General features: G+C 34.0%; 1 protein-coding gene and 1 non-coding gene across 2 annotated transcripts; both read left to right on the forward strand.

Annotated features, from left to right (window-relative positions):
• The first annotated feature begins 1,234 nt into the window (after nt 1–1,234).
• On the forward strand, nt 1,235–1,341 carry LOC127099207 (small nucleolar RNA R71). Its single transcript, XR_007793743.1, has one exon. It is a non-coding gene; the product is annotated as a small nucleolar RNA R71 (small nucleolar RNA).
• Nucleotides 1,342–11,243: 9,902 nt separating this feature from the next.
• On the forward strand, nt 11,244–17,318 carry LOC127091708 (long chain acyl-CoA synthetase 1). Its single transcript, XM_051030392.1, has 19 exons — nt 11,244–11,401; nt 11,643–11,813; nt 11,901–11,964; nt 12,053–12,142; nt 12,379–12,435; nt 12,546–12,594; nt 12,682–12,758; nt 12,835–12,874; nt 12,970–13,064; nt 14,090–14,257; nt 14,354–14,464; nt 14,570–14,657; nt 14,754–14,820; nt 15,239–15,314; nt 15,396–15,513; nt 15,658–16,043; nt 16,147–16,329; nt 16,888–17,007; nt 17,104–17,318. Exons 2-19 carry the CDS (start codon nt 11,668–11,670, stop codon nt 17,155–17,157), a joined length of 1,989 nt encoding a protein of 662 aa, XP_050886349.1. The 5' UTR covers nt 11,244–11,401; nt 11,643–11,667; the 3' UTR covers nt 17,158–17,318.
• The last annotated feature ends 5,414 nt before the right edge of the window (nt 17,319–22,732 follow it).

The raw sequence follows: 22,732 nt of genomic DNA on the forward strand, positions 1-22,732 counted from the left end.
TCTATTTTCTCGTCACCTACCTCAAATGTCAACTTTCCTTTCTTGACATCTATTATGGCTCCTGCAGTCGATAAGAATGGTCTACCTAGAAGGATTGGTATATCATTGTCTTCTTTGATGTCCATGACGACAAAATCAGTAGGGATAAATAGTTGACCTATCCTAACAGGAACATCTTCTAAAATGCCTATCGGATATTTAACAAATCTATCGGCTAACTGAAGTGACATCTTAGTGGATTGTAATTCTCCTAAGTTTAATCTCTCACAAACTGCTAGAGGAATAAGGCTCACACTAGCTCCTAAGTCTAGAAAAGCTTTATCGATGACATGATTACCCAAAAGGCAAGGAATGGAGAAATTTCCAGGATCTTTATCTTTCTTGGCTAATTTGTCCTCGGAAATAGCATTACATTCCAAAGGCTTCGGATCGTCAAGTCTACGTTTGTTGGTAAGGATGTCTTTGAGAAACTTTGCATAAGAAGGTATTTGGGTGATGGCTTCTGTGAAATGGATTTCTACATGAAGTTTTTCTATAACTTTAATAAATTTTTGATACTGTTTATTGATCTGGGTTTGTTTGAGTCTTTGCGGATATGGTATAGGTGGTTTATATGGCGGGGGAGGTACGTAAATTTTATCCTTAGGTTCTTCTCCTTTATCTCGACCATCCTGGTTTTCAGATTCTTCTGGTTCCTTTACTTCGTCCGGGGGTTTGGTACATTCCTTAAAAGTTTCGGGTTGACTCAATCTAGGGTTTGGTGGCTCATCATAAGCGTTCCCACTTCGTAGGGTGATTCCTCCATCCAGGGTTATAGGTATTCGAATATGGGTTCCCTTGGGTGTAGTTCACTTGCTCAGAGTGGGCTTCGTTTAATAGACTGCATTCTGCAGATTGGTGTCCTTTGGTTCCACATATCTCACAATCCGACGATACTGTGACTACAGTATTTGGGTTCGTGTACATATGCTCGACTTTAAGGGCTAATGCGTCCATTTTAGCTTGCATCATGTCTATAGAGCTTAGTTCATGCACTCCTCCTTGGGTTTCCTTCTTCTCAACTGTCGCTCGTTCGACTCCCCATGATTGATGGTTTTGAGCCATGTCTTCAATGAGGGCACTAGCTTCAGGGTAAGGTTTGTTCATCAGAGCACCGCCTGCGGCAGCGTCGATGGTCATCTTTGTGTTGTAATGAAGTCCATTATAGAAGGTTTGAATGATTAACCAGTTTTCTAAGCCATGATATGGGCATGCTCGTAACAACTCTTTATATCTCTCCCAAGCTTCGAACAACGATTCTCCTTGGTTTTGGGTAAATCTAGTTATATGGTCTCGAAGAACGGCGGTCTTACTCGGGGGAAAATATCTAGCAAGAAAAACTCTTCTAAGGTTATCCCAAGTCGTAATGGAATTGGGTGGAAGGGAATCTAACCATGATAGGGCTTTATCTCTGAGGGAAAAAGGAAATAATCTTAAACGTATTACCTCAGGAGAAGCTCCATTGGTTTTAAAAGTATCTACTAATTGAAGAAATATTTTTAAATGTTGGTTAGGGTTCTCGGTAGCGAGACCCGCGAATTGTCTCTGTTGCACTAGTTGCAACAGGGATGGTTTAAGTTCAAAATTATTGGCTGGGATGATTGGGTTTACTATACTAGAACTAGATTCTTCATTAGATGGTTGAGCAAAGTCCTTAAGAGGTCTTTGGTTTTGATCTTCGGCCATAGCTCTCTTAATTCTATGAAAGAATAAACGTGCGCGAGCGTAACGTTCAGGTTCCGCCAGAGGGTTTACTAAGCTTAGACTTCCGGTGCTGCGAGTTCTTCGCATTGACCGGCGGGAAATAACCTAAGTCTAAACGATATAACAACAGGAAAATGAAATTTGACGAAATTGGTCCCCGGCAACAGCGCCAAAAACTTGATGCGTGCTTTTTGCAAGTATACGAACGCGTCAGAGTAATATAAAAGATTATCGAATCCACAGAGACCAAGTGTCAATCTATCGTTATCTGTTGTTATGGTGTTTATCAAAGGCAGTCAAAATAGGTGTTTTTCGTAGTGTGCAATGAAAAGTAAAGTATTTAAATAGATTTAATTAATAAAGACAGGGTCGAATGTAATTCACGTAATCAGTTGATAATCCAAGTACTTGCTAATAGAACTACTTATGGGCAATGTTTCCTACTTTGAAAAGAACTAATTTAACAGGAACTGTCGCTTTCGCGTATTCAGAACCGAGTTGTACTCCCTAATCAAACCCTCTTATTGTCACTTATAAAAAGGTGCGCATTGCGTTAGAGTAGTAAACCTATTTTTAAGAAATATAGTATCTTGACTAAGTTGAAAAGTATTATAACCTAGACTTCTTAACCAAAAGAGGTTCTTACGAACCAGACTCTAAACTTATAAACGCGTCCGAAAATAGTTTTAAAATCTCTTTTCTTCTTAATGTTAAAAACTCCTAATGAACTAAACAAAGCGCTTTCGCTGTTTTTTGAAATAGTTAAAAACAATTAAGTTTATAAAGACGTTGGACGGCTTTCGATCTTACCCAACAGAATTGAAGTGCGGGAAAACTTAAGTTGAAAGTTAAAATAGCCTTTAAGTGTTTCTACGAACAATTGTACGGATTACTGGTTTAATTACGATCCTTACATTCTAACCTTATAAATTTAGTTAGACATGGTAAAGTAAAAGTGCATTAAAGTAAATAAAAGTAGTGCGAGTGCGGAAAGTAAATAAAAGTAGTGCGAGTGCGGAAAGTAAATAAAAGTAGTGTGAGTGTGAGGAAAGTAAATAAAAGTAGTGTGAGTGCGAGGAAATAAATAATTTAAAGCGAGTGCGAGGAAATAAATAATTTAAAGCAAGTGCGAGGAAATAAATAAAGTAAAAGCGAGCGCGAGGAAATAAATAAAATAAAGGCGAGTAACAAAAACCTGCTCCAATCGGAGGGCTGAGTAAATTGCAATGCGGAATAGAAAATGGCGGCAGGATTAACTTCCTTCCAAAGTGCTCCAAACTCGATTACAGACTCTATCACAGACTTGATGACACAATTGTGGTAACACTCCAATGCGAAGCGATTACCACTATAAAATACTGAATATATGCCTAAGTGAAACAAAGTTGCTTCTGAGTTTGCCTCTGCTCTAAGTTTGGATGATTGTAAAAGTGAATTCGCGTTTCTATTTATAAGCAAGTAAAAAGATGGAAATAACGTGGATGCCCTTCAACTTGAAAGTATGAGGGAACCGTTTTTCCTCTTGTGGCGTCCGCCACAAGGCCATGGCGCCCGCCACAAGGCAAAAGTGAGGCGCCTTACTGGATGTAGTGGGAAAACGTGGGAGTTGAGGGAAGTTGAATTTGACACGTCATGGCTTGGTCTGTGGCGCCCGCCACTGGGTAGGCCATAAGCACAAAATGCTGAATTTTAGGGTTTTTAGCCCTTTTTCACTCCTTTTCTCGATCGGGGCTCCAATTAAAGTAAAAACCTGAAAACAAAGGAAAACACAGTAATAACACAACAAAATGACAATAAAACAACTAGAATGCATGTGAAATCGGAGTCGAAAATACGTAAATTTTAGTGTTATCACTTAAACATCTTCTTCATTTTCTTATCTTTGTGGATGTCATGTTTGAACATCTTCTTCATCCTTCTTTGTCCTTGTTGATATCATGCTTGAACATCTTCTTTACCATTTGTTTATCTGTGCTGATGTCATGCTTGAACATCTTCTTTATCATGTGCTTATATTTGTTGATGTCATGCTTGAACATCTTCTTCATTTTGCTTATCTTTTGTTTATCTTTTTGCTAAAATCCAAAGGAAATACCTCTTTATTGACTTAATGTCATTGGTAGTTTAGCAATCCCTAGTTCCCCTTTTACCTTGTTAGATTCATTCTCACTTTCAACTTAGATTTAAGTAAGAGTTTGTAACTCTTGTAAGTATGTTTGTTATGAACACTAACTTCCCCCTTTGGAACCTTGATCACTACCAAGTGTTCTTTCACCCTTAGTTAGGTGAACTACGGTTGCTCTGATTCCATCCTTATAAGGATACGTAGGCACATGACTACGATGTTTTGGCGAGCAAACTTAATAAAACCTTTAGGTCCTTCCCAACAAATCATTTACAAATAATAGCAAACAAACAATAAGATAACACAAATACTTTCAAAAGGTTCCTATAGGATACTATAGATACTTAAGATGCTAATACCTTCCCTTAGTATAACCAACCCCTGAACTTTAGATCTCTTCGCATTGTTTCTACATTGCACAATTAGGGTTTTACTCGATCTTTTCCCTTTCCCTTGGATAAATTAAAGTTCGGTGGTGAACATTTCAATGTTTTGTGATTCAAGTTAATACAATAGCTTGATATCCGATTCTCACTGTGACACTTCCGTTCATGAGAAATCGTGTTTCTCCCAAAACCTTGATTTCTCTAATTCTCAATCGTATCAATTCTTGTTCTCTGCAAAAGGTCCTTTCTTCTCTGAAAATTTGCCATCTTATAGAAAAGTCTCTTCTTTCTTCAAACAGATTCACACAAGTCCATCACATCCTCCTTACAATTGACCAAACTGCCCCTCACTTAGGAATGATGCAAAAAAGTAAAAATTGGACTTTTTCCACGCATGTCTGCTATGGTCTGTAGCCTGTGCTACGGGTGGTCGTAGCAGGCCACTATTTTAGAAGTCTGGTGTCAGGTCCCCTGCTACGGCCCATGGCAGGTGCTACGGCCCGTAACAGGTGCAACGGGTAGCTGTAGCATGCCACTATTTTGCTGAAAGTTCTCTATGTCTTCAGGGCTTCCTGCTACTGCCAGTAGCAGGTGTTACGGGTGGCCGTAGCAGACCTACTGGACCGTGAAATCTTCTTTCCGATTCTATTCGCTTCTCCTTGGTTTTTACATTCGACCCTGCTTGATTACCTGCTTGAATCTGAAACGCAAAAAATGCACACACCCAAAGCGTAAAATGCGACAAAAAATAGAAATGTCATTAATAATGATGAAACAGTAAAATAAGCTATCGGTGAAGGAAATATACTCAACAACACATTAATTAAAACAAACTAATACAAATTACCTAGATTCTCGCCGAATAAGTGACAAAATACAGAGTATAAATGGTGATTGATCAGGCATCATGGCCATGACGCCCGTCATGGACATTCAAAATGTCAAAACACGTTTTCAGTAATGGAGATCAATGCAAACTCTCATTTTTTCAGTCACAGCCATCAAAATCAACCAAAAATAATACATACATGACATATATTCATCCATAGCATATTATTTTCATTGTTCAGCATATTTAATCCATCAATCCCTAAAAATCATATTTACCCCAAAACCTTCAAAACCCTAAAAAATGGTGGGACACATCAAAATCTCAAAACAAAAAATAATACACATATATGCCCATGAAATCCATTATTTAAAAAAGCCAATAACATTAAAACATCATAGAAATTCAGAAATCCCAATTTCCCTCTTGGAGTTTAAGGACTCCTCTTTTTACCCCTCATGCATTATACTTGTTATTGAATCAGTTATCCCCCTTACCTTAGATTCTCCAGCAAAACTCTTCAAAGCTCTTTCAATGGGTGGGTGTTCTTCCTATGTTCTTGCCCTTGCCTCTTCCTCCTTCCACCAAATTCTATTTTTACATAGGAACTCTCACAATTCTTTAATAAATTTTTTATTAGTAACCTAATCCTTCTCAAATAGTGACTTCCAACATCACCCTCACTTACCTCCCTATTCACCAAAATGTCCTTCTCATCTCTAATTTTATTTCAATAAAAATACTACTAATACTCCTTATTTTCTATTATTCTATTTTCTATTAAATTAAATAAATCTAATAAAATACCATTATTTTAATTATTAAATTAAACTCTAATAATTTGATCAAATTGTACTAGCTTATAATTACTCCCCATAATATCACCTCAAGGTCACACACCCTCACCACACCTATTTAGTTAATCAATATTACCTAATAATTAAATAAATACACAAAATTATAATACATCAAATAATCTCAATAAATCAAAGAATGGGGTGATACAATTGAGGCTTGGGCATAACCATATACCATCATAGTGTGGAATCCCTGAAGGTGTTAGGAATTATTTTTCACTCCAGGGAGTCCGGTGCTCCGATGATGGCCATATGAGTATTGATGGAAACGACATGCATGTAAGGGTTAGTTCGCCCATTAACCTTGGCCAAGGAGGGAAGCTTGAATCATTTGGGGACAGGTGTTTCCCATATTTTTTTCTAAGAGTAGCTCGGGATCCACCACTTCCATCTCCTAGGGGGAGGGGGGGGGGGGTGGTCGCTTGTTGGTGTTGTCAAATGTTGAGGATGTTATCTTCTAGTGTTTGATTCTGACGTCGTAGTTCCTCCATGGTGGCACACATTTATGCCAGGGAATCGACGTTACCACTACCACTGGTACCATCCAACGTAGGTGATAAATCTCTCCTGTTAATCATGGATGAGAATGGCTAAGTACAATAGTGTAGGGTAGCAACGAGTATGGTGATTGCAGTGAAGAAGGTGTGGCCTAAGTTAGTTTTACTGAGGCCCTACAGTGAGAGCCACTGTATTGGTCAAAATGTAAAAATGTATGTGGTATCCCTATAAGGGTAAGGGATACTCAGAGATCTTAGTAGGTTTATAATACTTTAGGTTTGTAGGGAATTTCCCGCTGCAGCGAGAAGCCATGTTTGGTAGTGTTATTGTGTTTACGTTGGTGTAAAAAATCTGGTCACGTGAGGTGATAGACTCTGTATGTAAGTGTGTTGCTTTACTTGTTGTGTGTAAGTTATGAGATGTCCCTTCTCCCGTTAGGGGAAAAGTAGTTATAGAAGCCCTTAGGCCTAAGAGTTAAGAAATCCTAAGAAGTGGTAACTACTCTCCTTTGATTGAGGAGACAACTGACCACATTTTCCGAAGGATTTGTTGCCTGACTCATTCCTATATGGTTAGTGGAGAAAACAGTATGGTACACGTCAGACGCCCTAAAGGTGAGACCTCACACTCCGTAGAGGTAGCTCCCAGGCGAGGGCCCTGGCTTCACCTCTATTTGGGACTCTAAATATAACACTATATATATATATATATAATATATATATATATATAATATATATATATATATATATCACAAGTGGGAAAAAGAAAATAAAAAAAGAAGGAAATTATCTAGAAAATAAAATTTCACTAGCATTAGCTAGTAGGAAAGTGGTGATTCCAACATGAGGCTCCATAAAAGACAGGTATGTCGCATTATTATCATCCTTATGTTTTTCTATATAGTCAACATAAACATTCTCTTCCCTAAGAGTATGGAATATTTGAACTCGTTATTATCTAGAGAGAAGCTCTTTAATATTGTCAAGAATCGCGACATAGTGATGCTAAACATTAACAGACTCTGAGATAAGCTTGATAGTAGAGTTGGATTCAAAAACACATCAGGTATTTGATACCAAGTTCATAGGCCATATGTAAATCATGATATCATTCCATCATCTCAGTATGAAGGATGTTGGATTAACCAATATTTCCCTTGGAACTGTGAACCCAAACACCACCAACATTTTGAATCAATCCATCAAAACCCGAGACATCGGGACTACTGAGGCTAATGCCATCAACATTCAAAATAATATTACTACCTTTGTGTTCATTCCATATGATAGTTCTTATTGGATGAGATAGATTATACTTGAAAAACATTTAGATGATAAATTAACATAATTCACTGTGACGAGTTTCAAAGTATTGGAAGATACCACTTCATTCACAAGACACAGTTTGTCCCTAGAGTTTCATATCCACCAACAAACATCCAAAAAGATAAAGCCTCAATCGATGTCATGTCTAATCCAATCATATAAGTTATCCCTTTGGAAGAATAATGGATCCACGAATCCAATATATTTCCAAAAGCGAGTAGCAAATTCACTGTCACTCAGACAGTTAAGAGTCGTCACAGTAACCTGATTGCATCTAGGACAATGATTCGTCTGGAGCATACCACAATGACATAACATCGATCTCGTAGGAAAAGACTTATATAAAGTCTTTCAAAGGAAATGTTTTACCTTATCAAGAGATGGAATATGCCACACCCATTTCCAAGAGTTATTTTATGTTCTATTCTGAACAAATTCAAGTCTATTGAGTCAATTATAATCATCCTGAGCAGTGTGTGTGTGTGTATATATATATTATATATATATATATATATATATATATATATATATATATATTATATATCATCTTAGTTTCCTTTCCAGGTTAACCGAGCAGGAACTAGAGAATTCAAACAAACGGAAAACGCTTTAAGGTGGTCACAAACAACTAGAAGAATATTAGTATATAATGAATTGAAGTTCCAATTCCCATCCAAGTAAACATCATTCACTTGAATTTCCAGATCATGGATATCCACATAGAGAACTTGTCCTGCTAGTTTCCCTATCCTAAACCAAATGGGAAACTAGAAAGAGGTGTTCCCATCCCCCAATCTAAATTCAAAGCCATCTTTAAGAGCAGTGACAGTTTTCATAATTTCATTCTAAGTAATGGATCCCAATTTATTTTTCATATTAAGGAATGTTTCCTTACTGATGTACTTATGTATCAAAACATGGACCCATAGGGAATCACAATCCTAGTGGAGACCCCAAACCAGCTTACCCAACATTGAAGTATTAGTTTTTCTTGCTTTTCGGATCCCAAGACCACTCAACTTTTTGGGCTTAGTGCTTTTATTCCACCCAACGAGATTCATATCAGAGTTTGAATTACCTTTCCACCAAACATTCCTGGTTATCATATCAATAAAATCACAAGTTTAATGAGGGAGAAAAGTCACTTGCATATAATAATTTGGGATGGTGTTTAGGACTAACCTAACTAAAGTCAAACGAGTGACCTTTCTTAACAATTTATGTTGCTAAGATTCTAACCTCTAACTGATTTTCTCCTCTAGGAACTCAAAGTTTGTGTGTTGAAGATGGTCGTGCAACATAGTGAAACCTGAGTACTTGTCTAGAGTAAGAGTTCATTTGATACATGTGCTGGAGACAATTAAATCCATTTTACTCTTCTTTGTGGTAGCGAATAAGAACACCTTTGATTTAGAAACATTCACTTTAAGGCCATAAAACATAGAAAAATGATTCAAGACATCATAAGTGATCCAGACTTAGGAGTTAGAAACCTTCACAAAAATAAGAACATCATCAGAAAAACATAAATGCAATAGAGGGGGTCAATCACCAAATAACCTGACAGATTTCCAATGGCCTTCATCGGCTGCCCTTATGATTGTTTGCGAAAATAATTTTGTGTTGATAACGAAGAGATAAGGTGAAAGGGAGTCACCTTTCCGTAATCCTCTAGTGAAAACAAAATTTAAAAGTCATCTACCATTCTAAAGAACATATATAGATGAGCTAGTTACACAGTGCATGATCAACTTTATAGTAACGGAAGGAAACTCGTTTCACTTCAAACAAAATTCCAAGAAGTCCTAATTAACATGATCATAGGTTTTTTCAAGATCTACTTTGAACACCAATTATCAGGTTTTTTTCTTTTTAGATTTACGCATAGAATAAATTGCTTCTTAGAGGCTAACGATATTATCAATTGTCTCTTTACCAAGCAAAAAGCTACTCTAGAAGGGTTAAACTATCTAATTTAGATAATGACACCATCTGTTAACCATAATCTTTGTAATAAGCTTGTAAATAGTGTTGCGCAAGCTAGTGGGTCTGAATTCCTTTAAATTTTATGGGCAGCCTACCTTAGGAGTTAATGTGATAAGAGTCTCAGAAAGAGATAAGTGAAAATTACCTGTCACAAAAGCATCTGATATAAGTTGGACAACGTCATCTCCAACTATATGTCAAAATCATTTAAACAAAATACCCTGGAATCTATCAGGTGCAGACGCCTTAAAAGGGTGCATTTGATTCAATACATACGTAACTGATTCTCTCGTCACCTATTGAGTCAAAGAGTGTTGGACTTCTTCAGTAAGGATCAGAGTCATAGTTGAGTCACCCATACTAGTGGAAAGTATATGAGATGTAGGATAGAAAAAACCTTTAAAAAAAGTTAGTTCTTCTTTCCAGAGAATAGTATCATCGTTACACCAAACACCATTGAAAAGATGAAGGCCATGGACTTTATTTCTCATACACCTGATTACCGTTTTGGTATGAAAAAATATGATATTACGATCTTCCAATTTAATTCAATCATTTCTAGCCTTTTGATACCAATGAATCTCCTCTTACGCAAGGATGTCATCATACTCCTGATGAGGCTCTTATTGGAGATAAACTAGCCTTGTCGAACCCATTATCTCCAAAGAGCATTGGATGGGATCTCTTCTCAATGTTATGCTTCCATTTATTGATATTGCCAAAAGTTTTCTTATTAAAAAGGATATGGTTGTGCTGCACATTTTTGGAGACAAGTTACAATGCCATCTAGGATTTCCTCCATCGATACTTCCTCAACCGATACTTTTAATATCTTGAATTCTCTTCACATAGGGAGAAGAAATAATATATTTGTGTACAGTATATTGAGAACCATAACTTATACCCAATTAATTAATTAACTTTTTAACTTTATTTGATCACTTAATTGAATAACACACTTAATTTGATAAAATAGTTAATATAACATAGTTGATGTAATGACACATTTATCTAACATTATTCACTTTATCGTCATTATAATATCATCATCTTAGAAAGTTTGTTTGTCTTCTGTGGTAAGCAATGAGTTTGATATATTTTGGAGATTATTTCTCCCATCATAAGAGATGTTTTTTTCAAATTATTTTTATGTTTTGACAAAATAAGAATGTGACTCACTTACGTATGAATTCAATGTATTTAGCGTGCATCCGAAAATACATTTTTGAATTCGAAAATGATATTTTTAAATTTTCATAGATTGATTCTCCACCACTTAGGGTGGTAGAAGCATTTCCCTATTTGTTATGAATTAAATATGTTATCGGACCATAAATCTGTTTTCAGCCCAGACAAAACATGTTAAGTTTTCAGAAAAATTAAATAGATTTTTAAAGTATTGATTCTTCCTAACTAGGTATACTATTCTGTAAGAATAAGAGTAACTCTGGTGGTAGCAAAATTTGCATTCCACTTTAATGAAAGTGTACGAGTCACTGAGGTGTTACTGACCAATATTTATTAGTTTTCTAACTACCACATTTACAACAGCTATTTTTCTTGCTATAAATAACATTCTAAACCTTCTTCACTCTCAAATAATCAATAGTATTTCATTACATGCCTCACACTTCCATTTCCAACTAAAGTTTGTAAGTGATTTTTTTAAAAATGATTTTTATATGATCTCAAGTTTAAATTTCATGATTCATGTTTTTTTTATCATTCTAGCTGAGAGTTAGCACCTAATTATAATGTTGTCTCTACATGAAAAGACACAATTTACTTAAATTTATCAGCATTAATATTTATTATGCAACCAAAAGTGGACCATAGACATTAAAGTTGGATTGGACCTTTTCAATTTTGAAGATTTTAAAGTGTATCATTCAGGTGTTTTTTTTGAGAAATTAGAAGAATGAAGAAGTTTTCAGTTGAAGTTGAGGAAGGAAGAGAAGGTAGAAATGGCAAGCTTTCGGTTGGTCCGGTTTATCGTAACCTTCTCTCGAAAGACGATTTTCCTCCGATGGATCCTAATTTCACCTCCGCTTGGGATATTTTCAGGCAAGTTCTTTTCACTATCCATGATGTTTGGTGATTTAATCAATAAAATGAACATTTTTCTCAATGGTTTGTTTTTAACTATTGTAGTATGTCTGTCAAGAAACATCCTCAAAATCGGATGCTCGGATGGCGGAAAGTCGTTGATGGAAAGGTTTTAAGAAATTTAATTTTGTCTAATGTAACTTAGTTTATTTTTGTATCAAGATGATAAGTAATTTACTTTTGGTTTATTTTCATAGTTTGGACCTTATGTGTGGAAGACATACAAAGAAGCTTATGATGAAGTTTTGCAAATTGCTTCTGCTTTAAGAGCTTCTGGTGCTAAAGCAGTAAGTCTTGGCAAAAGAGTTAATTCACTTGCAATGTCGGTTCGATTGTGTGGATTCAGTAGGTATCGGTAGTTGTTTGATCAAGATCAGACAAACTAAATACGGTTTAGATTTCAAATTTCTTATTTATATAGTCTGATTTTGATCAAACAGACATGTATAAGACAACTTAAATTATCCTTAGATTATTAGTTTGTCTTTTAAGAAAATGTTTTATTATGGTGATTTTATCATAGGGTTCTAAAGTTGGAATTTATGGATCTAACTGTCCACAATGGATTATAGCAATGGAGGTTTGTCACTTTATTAAATCATTGTTTTTATTTAAATTTTCTTTATCAATTATTCATTCTATAATGTTATCATAATTTATAATTATGTTTTGTTTATAATGTTGGTGCAGGCTTGTTGTGCACAAAACTTCATTTGTGTCCCTCTCTATGACACTCTTGGTAAATTCTTATATGAGAAATTTTCTTGATTTAATGGGAATTTTTTAATTAGTGATTTGGTATAAATGAAGAAATATTTTAATGCAGGAGCTGGTGCTGTAAATTTTATCATAGATCATGCCGAAATAGATTTTGTTTTTATTCAAGATAAGAAGGTTAAAGAGGTAACTAAATATTTAATAATTGCATGTAGATGATACCTAAATTAAATGTAATTAATTTTACATATGTTGTTTTCAGATATTGAATCCAAGATGTATATCCTCTAAGAGATTGAAAGGTAAGTTTACAAGTTTTAATTTGGATATTAATTTGGTTTAGGTAAGAATTAAAGGCATTTATGTATGTACCTAAGTTTGGTTGTGGTGGTTACAGCCATGGTGGGCTTTACTTCATTAACTGAGGCAGAGAAAGATGAGGCCACCAACATTGGAATTAAACCATATTCATGGGATCAATTCCTAGGCATGGTAGGTCTATATATATTTTTCTCATTTAATTTATTTAATTAATCATTGTCTCAACTTTTTTTAACTTAAGAGTGAAAAATCTAATTCCTACATATTTTTTGTAAATACACTTTTTTATAATTAATATATTCTTTTATAGTCAAATATCTTTTAAAATATATATGGAATTCCCAATAAAAATAATTATTTTTGATTGGGAAAAGAAATATAGAATTAGATGACAAATGATCAAACAAACAACACTAGCATCATTCAATAATAATTCATTAACTATGTATTATTAAATTTGCATATTTTTATATTATTATTCCTATCCATTTACCATTTTTTTTATAATTAATTACTCATAATACTTAGATGCATAAAGAATATTCTAAATTTTCTGTAAATATTTTTCATAAATAAAATTTTATGTTTATAACGAAATATTATTTGTGCTTTATCTTTTCTTCATTTTATATTGTTTTTTGTTTTTTATTTAATTGTAATCAAATAATTTATAACATTATAGATTTTTTAACACGTTTCATAAATATATCATTTATTGCCTCTCATATTTTGTTTTATTTATTTCATCTCACACAAAACTACTAATAAAATATCATTTTTTGTTATTTTCTTTATATTTTCTTCATCCATTAAATAAAAATTAAATAAGATAAATTATTATTTTCCAATATTAAATTATATTTTGAAATTTTCCTCATAGTTAAAATGTAGCTTATTTTAACTTTTTTTTGCATTATTAATTTTAAAAGTTCTTTTAAAACTTGAAATAAAAAGAAGGTACTACTTCTATTTCAAAATAAATGATCCAACCCCTAGTGGTTGGTAGGTATATATTAATGCACCATCACCCTGTCTCTACCAACCATAAATGTTGCGGTCCTAAATTATTTCCTTTCTGTTTTACTTTTATTGCAATAATATTTTTTTTATATAGAGAAAAAATAAACATGCATTATTTATAAGTACTTATTTATATTATATTTCTCTATTATAATTATATGAAACTTATTTATCAGGGAAAAGAAAACCCTTCAAGTATTTCTCCTCCTCTATCTCATGATATATGTACAATAATGTATACAAGTGGAACAAGTGGAGATCCTAAAGGGGTTGTTTTGACACATGAAAATGTACTTGCTTTAGTTAGAGGAATGGATCTTTTTATGGAACAATTTGAGGACAAGGTAAATATAAATATCTAATAATAATATTTAATAATTAATCATATCATTTTTTATATAAATTATATTATTAATACATTTTTATTTTATTTTTTGTAGATGACTGTGGATGATGTTTATTTATCGTTCCTTCCTTTAGCTCATATTCTTGATCGCACAATTGAGGAATATTTTTTCCGTAATGGTGCATCAGTTGGATATTATCATGGGGTATATTTGTCTTTTTATTGAGTGGATAAAAATCATTTTTTTTAATTAATAGATAAAGAAATTATTATTAAAAAAAAATTATTTATATGTGATTTTTGTGTGAAGGATTTGAATGCATTGCTGGAAGATTTAGGTGAATTAAAACCAACGTTGTTTGCTGGTGTTCCCAGGGTGTTTGAAAAAGTATATGAAGGTGAGGTTTTGCTACAATATAAATTTTATTTATTTATTTATTTATTTTATTTAGATGCTAATAATTTTTAGTATAATTCTATGATATGTATTTTAGGTGTTAAAAAAGCAGTGGCACAACTGAATCCAATAAGGAGAACAGTTTTTGGCTTGCTCTATAACTAGTAAGTTGTCAAGTTGTTCTTCTACTATTATCTATATTTGTTTGTAATTTAATAAATATCATTTTACATTAAATATAATTTCATTCCATTAGAATAATTAAAAAATTTATTTGAACAATTAATCTCAAAAAATAAAATAAAAAGTAAAACATAAATCACAATTCAACCAAGCATTCAAGTCTAAGACTACAGAAGAGTTGTAGCTGTATATATAAATAGTTAGATACGAGTACATATGCATTGATAAATTTATTTGATATTATATAAAATATATTTAAATATATGTAATGTTTAATTTTAATCTGCATTCAAATTTTATTAATTTAATCATAAATTGAATTCAAGTATGATATATATTGAGATCATGGAATTTTGGATGAGGTTGTTCTGTAATTATAACATGTTTTTCTTTATATAGTAAACTTGGTTGGATGAACAAAGGATACAAACAGAAAGATGCATCACCTTTTGCAGATCTACTAGCCTTCAGAAAGGTTGTGTACATCATCATCTTCAATTACCTCTTAAGGATCAAATTCTTAACCTTTTTTTCTCCCTAATTAATCTCCAATTAGGTGAAAGCAAGACTAGGCGGACGCGTTAGACTAATAATATCCGGAGGCGCGGCTTTAAGCTCCGAGATCGAAGAATTCTTGCGCGTCACTACTTGCGCCTTTGTATGCCAAGGCTATGGTAACAACCATGAATCTCTTTTATATTATTAATACGGATACGCTGACATTTTCTGTAGCACCATCATCTCTGGAAAAAATGTGTCTGTGTTAGTGTCGTATCTCTGGTGTCTGTGTTTCATAGTTGACATTAAGGTTAATCCAGGTTTGACAGAAACATGCGGACCTACTACTCTTACATTTCCGGACGAAATGTGCATGCTTGGCAACGTCGGTGCTGTATCTGTATACAACGAGTTGCAGCTAGAAGAGGTTCCTGACATGGGTTACAATCCTCTTGGAAATCCTCCATGTGGCGAGATATGTATCCGAGGAAAAACTGTTTTTACCGGTTACCATAAGAATCCCGAGTTAACAAAAGAAGCCATAAAAGATGGATGGTTTCACACCGGAGATATCGGAGAAATGCTTCCTAATGGCGTTGTTAAGATTATTGACAGGAAGAAGAATCTTGTTAAGCTTTCTCAAGGAGAGTATATTGCTCTTGAGTATCTTGAAAATGTTTACACCATTACTCCAATTGTTGAAGATGTAAGTATTTGGTTATCAACATTTTATGGTTTTTAGACAGTTTTGTTTTTGAGGTTTTGATGAATTTTATATTGATGTCTGTTTATTATTTTTTTACTTTAAGATTTGGGTTTATGGGAATAGCTTCAAGTCAATACTGGTTGCAGTAGTTGTTCCAAATGAAGATGTTACTAATAAATGGGCATATACAAATGGTCACATTGCTTCTTTCTCCAATCTTTGTGCTCTTGACCAATTGAAGAAATATGTTCTATCTGAGCTCAAATCTACTGCTGTGAGAAACAAGGTAACATATAAGGATTAATGATGCAAATTGCTTTTTAAAGAAGCTTTATTTTATTTTTGAGATTTTTAAACTATGCACAATTGATGCAAATGATAGAAAAAAAAGTGTTAAATTTTTATCTTGCAACTTTTTACTACGGCAATCAGACATGTCCTCCCGTTAAAGTCCATTTGTAGAAGTTCGTAAAAACAAAGTAGACAGAGATGGGATAGGAAAGGGGGCGGGTTGGAAAGCTTAACTCACTCCACCAAAAAATATGGTGGGTGCGTCAAATCTTGCACCTCTAAAAACTAAAAGTGGCTAAAAGTCATGTCCGCACCCACCAAAATCCGCCAAAAAATGGAGTGGTTGTGGACAGAGAAGAAATAAGCAGGTTTAAAATCTTGTCCCGACCATTCAAAAAAAATTTGGTGAAAGAAACATTTTCGATCGGCCTGACCCATTTTACCACTCTTACTTAGCATGGTATATGAATCTCTAATTATTTATTTTTCTTTTGGTATATGAATCTTTAATTGTTTATTTTTCTTTTGAATTTTTTTTCTTTGATGAAACTAGTTGAAGGGATTTGAACATATCAAAGGGGTTATACTAGACCCACTTCCCTTTGACATGGAAAGAGAGTTGGTGACTGCAACATTAAAAAAGAAAAGGAACAATATGCTCAAGTATTATAAGGTACTAGTTTTGTTTTTTTCCCTTACTTTTAATGTTGTGTGTTAGTATAGATATTATATGTGTTATGTGCTTACAAATTTGTTGACACTGTAACAGGGGGATATAGAGGAGCTATTCCAAAGTTTGACGGGAGATAAGCTTAATCTTTGAGATTTCTAGACATGGATCGATATGTCTATTAAATAGTGCTATAGTATGTTGTGTGATGTATTTCTTGTTGTTTAAGTGTTGTACCTAATGTTTAAAGTGTACACGAGAATAAACCATTTCTTTTGAAGATAGCAAGTATTTTAATTTGTTGAAAACCTTTATATGTTTGTAATCTGCTATTAGTTTACCGTTGTTTTAAACACTCTTATTACCATCTCTCCTTCACTTATTGCTAATGTTATTAAGTGTAAAGAAGATGGTGTCGATATTGAGTGCTACGGGTCAACCTCACCTTTTACAAGGACATTTTTTCCATTATCAAAATTTTTGGAAATCCTTTCGAAACATCTGATCTCACTCTTGAGGCAAAGTTGTGGTATCAGTTGATTATCACAAACTTTTTATCAAGGGATCAGAACTCGTCCTTCTTGTCTATGAATGACATGCATCTTATCTACTTCCTCATTTCAAGGGTAAAGGTGAATCTACCTCTTACTATCTTCAACTATTTGGAGGAGAAAATCTTAACCTCTCGTGAGAATGAGTTTTCTTTCATTTCTTTTTGGAGAGTTTTCTCTGAATTGTTTGTTCAAAAAGAAATAGTTAAGGATGTACATATGGCAGGTCTAACTGAAGCACTTGAGACCTTCTGGGGAAAGAAGTTTGCTGGTGTTAAAGGCTTGGGGACTCGGGAGAAGAGGAAGTGAGATCCTTTGGAAAAATCATATGGATATTAGTTCATGTATCTTTTATGCTTTTGATCGTTTTCTCTGTGTTGTCTTGTCTTTCCTCTAAAATACTCTTTGTAATTATTATTTCTTTATCAATGAATTTTTTTTCTCTCTATCCTCAATTTAAATTTTCTTCAATTGGTATCATTCTATGATCTTTTTTTATGACAACAAAGGGGGAGAAGAGTAATGATTTTGATTGTAATTAGTCAGTTGATAATAACCCATAAAACGGGGAGAAGAAATATGATCTAAAGAGTGTGTTAACATTAACATTCTGAAGAGATCAATGATAATGACTCTGAAGAATTTATCTAACAACTATGAAGTGAAAAATAGTTGTTTTTAAATGAACTTCATGGAATCAAAAATTCTATGTCTTGTATTCAGAGGGAGCTTGCAAACCTCACTTGGTATTTTGAGATAAAGAATTTTTTATAGTCTAAAATACTCAGAGAAGGCTTACAAACCTTACTCTAGATATTTTAGCATATTTATCTTAACTGAACCTTCATTGGAACCAAAATTTCGGATCTTAAACTCAGGGGGAGCTTGCAAACTTTATTTTGCATTTTTAAGTTGAAGATATAATTTTGAAAGTATTAAACTCAGGGGAAGCTTACAAACCTATCTCTGACGTTTTATAAATATGTCTATCCAAAAGCATGAATTGTATCTGATATGAACTTTCAATGAAACCAAAATTATTTTTAATCTTAAACTCAAGGGGAGCTTGCAAACCTCACTCTCTAGATTTAAGTTGAAGAAATAATTTTGAAAGTATAAAATTTAGGGGGAGCTTACAAACCTAACTCTGGAATTTTATAAACATGTTTATCAAAATTGTTCATCAAAATACATTTGTTTCTCATTATCAAAAAGGGGGAGATTGTAAGAACAAGTTTGACTCTACATCTACAAACCTTTATGTTTTGATGATAACAAAGTGTAGAAAAATAATTGTATACACTAACTGTTTGTTAAGTGTACATATACTCAAAGATGAGAATGTAATCTAAATGAAAAAAAAAAAGCAAATAAAGATTATGATCTAGGAACATCAATTGTTTGTCTGGAGACAACTCTGATAGTTGAAGACTCTGAAAGAAGTCAACTATGATTACCAACTCAGAAGACAACAAAGGTGAATGGAAAGAAAACTTCAAATCAAAGCAAAGTCTGAAGCAAGGTCTGAGCGACATAAATCATAAAAGTCAGACTCTGAAGATAGCTTTGCCATTGAATAAATCAATCGAAAATGCAGACAAAGTCTGATGAAAGAAGAAAGTAGATTGAAGAAAGGAAAAACACACGTTGAACAAAGGAAGAATACAAAGATGTTTTTTCAGCAAGTCAAGTTTCAAGATTATCAAGTCGACGTTTCTGAAAAGAAACCATGTAGACAAACTTTGATAACGCTCTGACTACATGTGTGTACAAGTCTCAGAACTCAGTACTCAAAGGACTTTGAAGTCTCTTATTGTTCTGAAGACAACTTCTAAATTCAACTCAAGCTTCACCATGTTATATTTGAAGCCTCTGATTAAAAGTTGGTAAGCGAAGCAATATTCTCTTACAATCAATGCATCTGAGCTGAATAAATGCTTTTGCATTTCTTGTTCACATTCACTCTGGATTATAGTACTTTCAAGCCTCTCTCTGAATAGACTTTGTTGTCTACATCATCTAGGCTCTGGACTCTGATCAAGCTTCACTTCATCTATTATATGAAGCCTCTGATTATGACGAGTAGGATACTCAAGGAAAGTACAATCAAAAAGAGATTTCTTTATGAAGACAACTTTTAATCTCTACTCAAGCTTCAAACCACTTTCTTAATAAGCCTCTTACTATTAGATTTAAATTAAAGGTCTCTACTGTTTGATGTGATAGAAGTTCAAAAATAAAATCTACTTTTGAAGTAAAGAACATTTCTCACGTCCCATCATCAAACAACTCTCTACTACAAGTGTCTCTCACTTACTACATATGAAGCGGCCTTCATACAACAAATACTTCAAAGATCAATTCCTATTCTACCCTTCATCATATCTATTCTTCAATGGATATATTCATCCCCTATATATTTTGAACAATATGGACGGTAAAAATGATCGTTGTTGCTGAATATAGCCAAAGTGAGTGAGCATAAAAGAGAAAAGAAAGGAAGGAAGAAAGAGCGACTGGAAGCAAACATGCATGTGGATGTGTGTGAATCTTAGCAGCTGCTGAAGTAACAACATCACAGCACAACAAAGAGAGAAACACTTAGAACTTCATTATATATCTTTTAAGTTTAAACATCTAAACTCCATCTTGCGTAATATGCTTATCTAAGAAGCACATCTGTAAACACATTTATGTTAACCCTGTCTGGTTATGTTCCTTAAGAGACCATGTTGGTCAGGATCTTGAGAAGTCAATGACGAGTAGTCATTGAGGGAGAAATCTTCTTAAACGAACAGGTAGTTCATGTCTTAAGGGGTCAATGACCGTTGGGGTTCTCAAGCGACGAGGTAGGTCGGAGTCTTGAGGTAACCTGCAACATGTTGCCATTGCTTTGTAATCATAATTTGATTATTGGATTAAGTCATTGTCTAAGAAAATCACCTGATGGTGGAATGAAGGTAGCATAGTTAACGATGAACTAGGATAAAATGCTTGTGTATTTTATATTGTTCTTATTATTCTTGTTGATACTTGTGTTTGTTTTAGGAAGCAAAAAGTTATCAAACTAGAAACCAATCTCCAACCCCCTCACCCCCCCCCCCCCCCCCCCCCCCCCCCCCCCCCCCCCCCTCTTGTGTTTTCTGCACTTTCACATACCAGGCATGAAGAACAACCTTTTAATCATTGGTCAACTTTAGAAAAAGAAATTCAGTGTAGTATTTAGGCATGACTCATATCAAATATTTCATGAAGAAAATGGTCTAATCTTAAATACACAAGTGTCTCAAAATAGGATGTGTGTGATTCATGCTCCATTTATCATGCCAATGTGCTTTCAGATAACCAAACTGGTGGAATATCAATTGTGGCATATGAGGTATGCACATTTGAGCATCAAGGTGCTAGAATTACTGGTGAAGAAGGAAATGGTGAGAGGTTTGTCAAACCTAGTAAGAAATGAAAAAAAGTGCACTAGTTGCTTGGCTGGAAAGCAATACAAAAATCCTACCCATAAACAAGTTACTTGGAGAGCTGGTGCAAAGATGGAATTGGTTCACTCTGATAATCGTGGACCTATCAAGGTTGAGTCACTTGGAGGAACAGGTACTTCATCACCTTCACAGATGATTTCAGTAGAAAGACTTGGGTTTATTTTTTGAAAGAAAAGTCAAATTCATTTGAAATCTTTAAAAGGTTCAAGGCCTTGGTCGAAAGGAATTCAAGTTCTTAATTCAGTGTCTTAGAACTGAAAGGGGTGGAGAATTCACATTAAATTCCTTCAATGAATTCTGTAGAACACAAAGTATCAAGAGACAATTAACTACTGCACATACTGTATATTAAAATGGAGTATCTGAAAGGAAGAAAAGACCCTCATGAATATGGTCAAAAGTATGTTGTCATGTAGAAATGTTCCAAAGCATTTCTAGCATGATGCAGTGAGATAGGTCACTTATGTCATGAATAAAAGTCCTATACTTGAGGTTAAAAACATGAACCCTAAAGTATATTGGGGTGGAACAAAGCCTTTGGTACACCACTTTAAAGTATTTGGTTGTGTGGCTCATTCCCATGTCCTTGACTCACAGAGAAAGAAACTGGATGGAAAAAGTGTGTAATGTGTGAATCTTAGTGTTAGTTAAGAATTCAAAGTCTACAAATTGTATGAACCAGTTGAAGGAAAAGTCATCATCAGCAGAGATTTTATATTTTAAGAAGAAAAGAGTTGGAATTGTAACAACAAAAGTCAAGCAATCCTTGAAGACTCACAAGTCCAAGTAGAAGAGTATGAAGTTCAAACACAAGAAGGAATTAATTTGGAAACTCCAAGTGCAACAGATAAATCAATTAGAGAACTTGTTGAAGAATCTAGTGAGGGTCGTGCAAATTAACAGAATGATAAAGGGACGGAAAATAATGAATAAGCTAATGAACCAACCCATGGAACTAGAAGACCTCCAAGGTATCTAAGTGACTATGTGACTGGATTGGAAAATGAAGAAGAGGATTAATTGAATAACTTTGAAATACTTAGCTCCAATGAAGATTCTGCAAGCAACGAGGAATCAGACAAATTATAGGTATGGATAAAATAAATGGATCTTGAGGTAGAGTCCATTGAAAAGAATGATACTTAGGAACTAACATCATTTCCTAAAGGACTAAAGACTATTGGTGTCAAATGGGTATAAAAAACAAAATACAACGAGAAAGGGGAAGTGGAAAATCACAAGGCCATATTGATAGCAAACGGATATTCACAAAGATATGGTATTAACTTCAATGAAGTGTTTGCACCTGTGGTCAGGTGGAACACCATCAGGATAATACTAGCAATGGCAGTAATTCAATAATCGTGTGTATTTCAAATAGATGTAAAGAGTATCTTTCTACATGGTGAGTTATCTTAAGTTTTCTACATCATCCAACCTGTGGGATATCACAAAGACAAACCTAAAATGGTGTACAAGCTAAGAAAAGAACTTTATGGCCTAAGGCAAGCTCCAAGGTCCTAGTATAGTAAGATAGACTCTTAATTCTGCATTGACAAGTTTGTAAAGTGTCCATATTAGAATACTCTATTTGTCAAGAATAAACATGAAGGGAAGATACTCATTTTTAGCTTGTATGTAGATAACTTAATCTACATATGCGATAACCTTCAGATGATGGAT

This window comes from Lathyrus oleraceus, chromosome 6 (genome assembly GCF_024323335.1).
Source record: "Lathyrus oleraceus cultivar Zhongwan6 chromosome 6, CAAS_Psat_ZW6_1.0, whole genome shotgun sequence".
In the NCBI taxonomy this organism is placed as follows: domain Eukaryota; kingdom Viridiplantae; phylum Streptophyta; class Magnoliopsida; order Fabales; family Fabaceae; genus Lathyrus; species Lathyrus oleraceus.

What these genes read in the sequence shown, in the direction of transcription:
- LOC127091708 (XM_051030392.1), top strand. Translation starts at nt 11,668, where the DNA reads ATGAAGAAGTTTTCAGTTGAAGTTGAGGAAGGAAGAGAAGGTAGAAAT. An exon ending in TCCGCTTGGGATATTTTCAG is followed by an intron (nt 11,814 to 11,900) that starts GCAAGTTCTTTT and finishes TAACTATTGTAG; the next exon opens with TATGTCTGTCAAGAAACATC. An exon ending in ATCCTCTAAGAGATTGAAAG is followed by an intron (nt 12,875 to 12,969) that starts GTAAGTTTACAA and finishes TGGTGGTTACAG; the next exon opens with CCATGGTGGGCTTTACTTCA.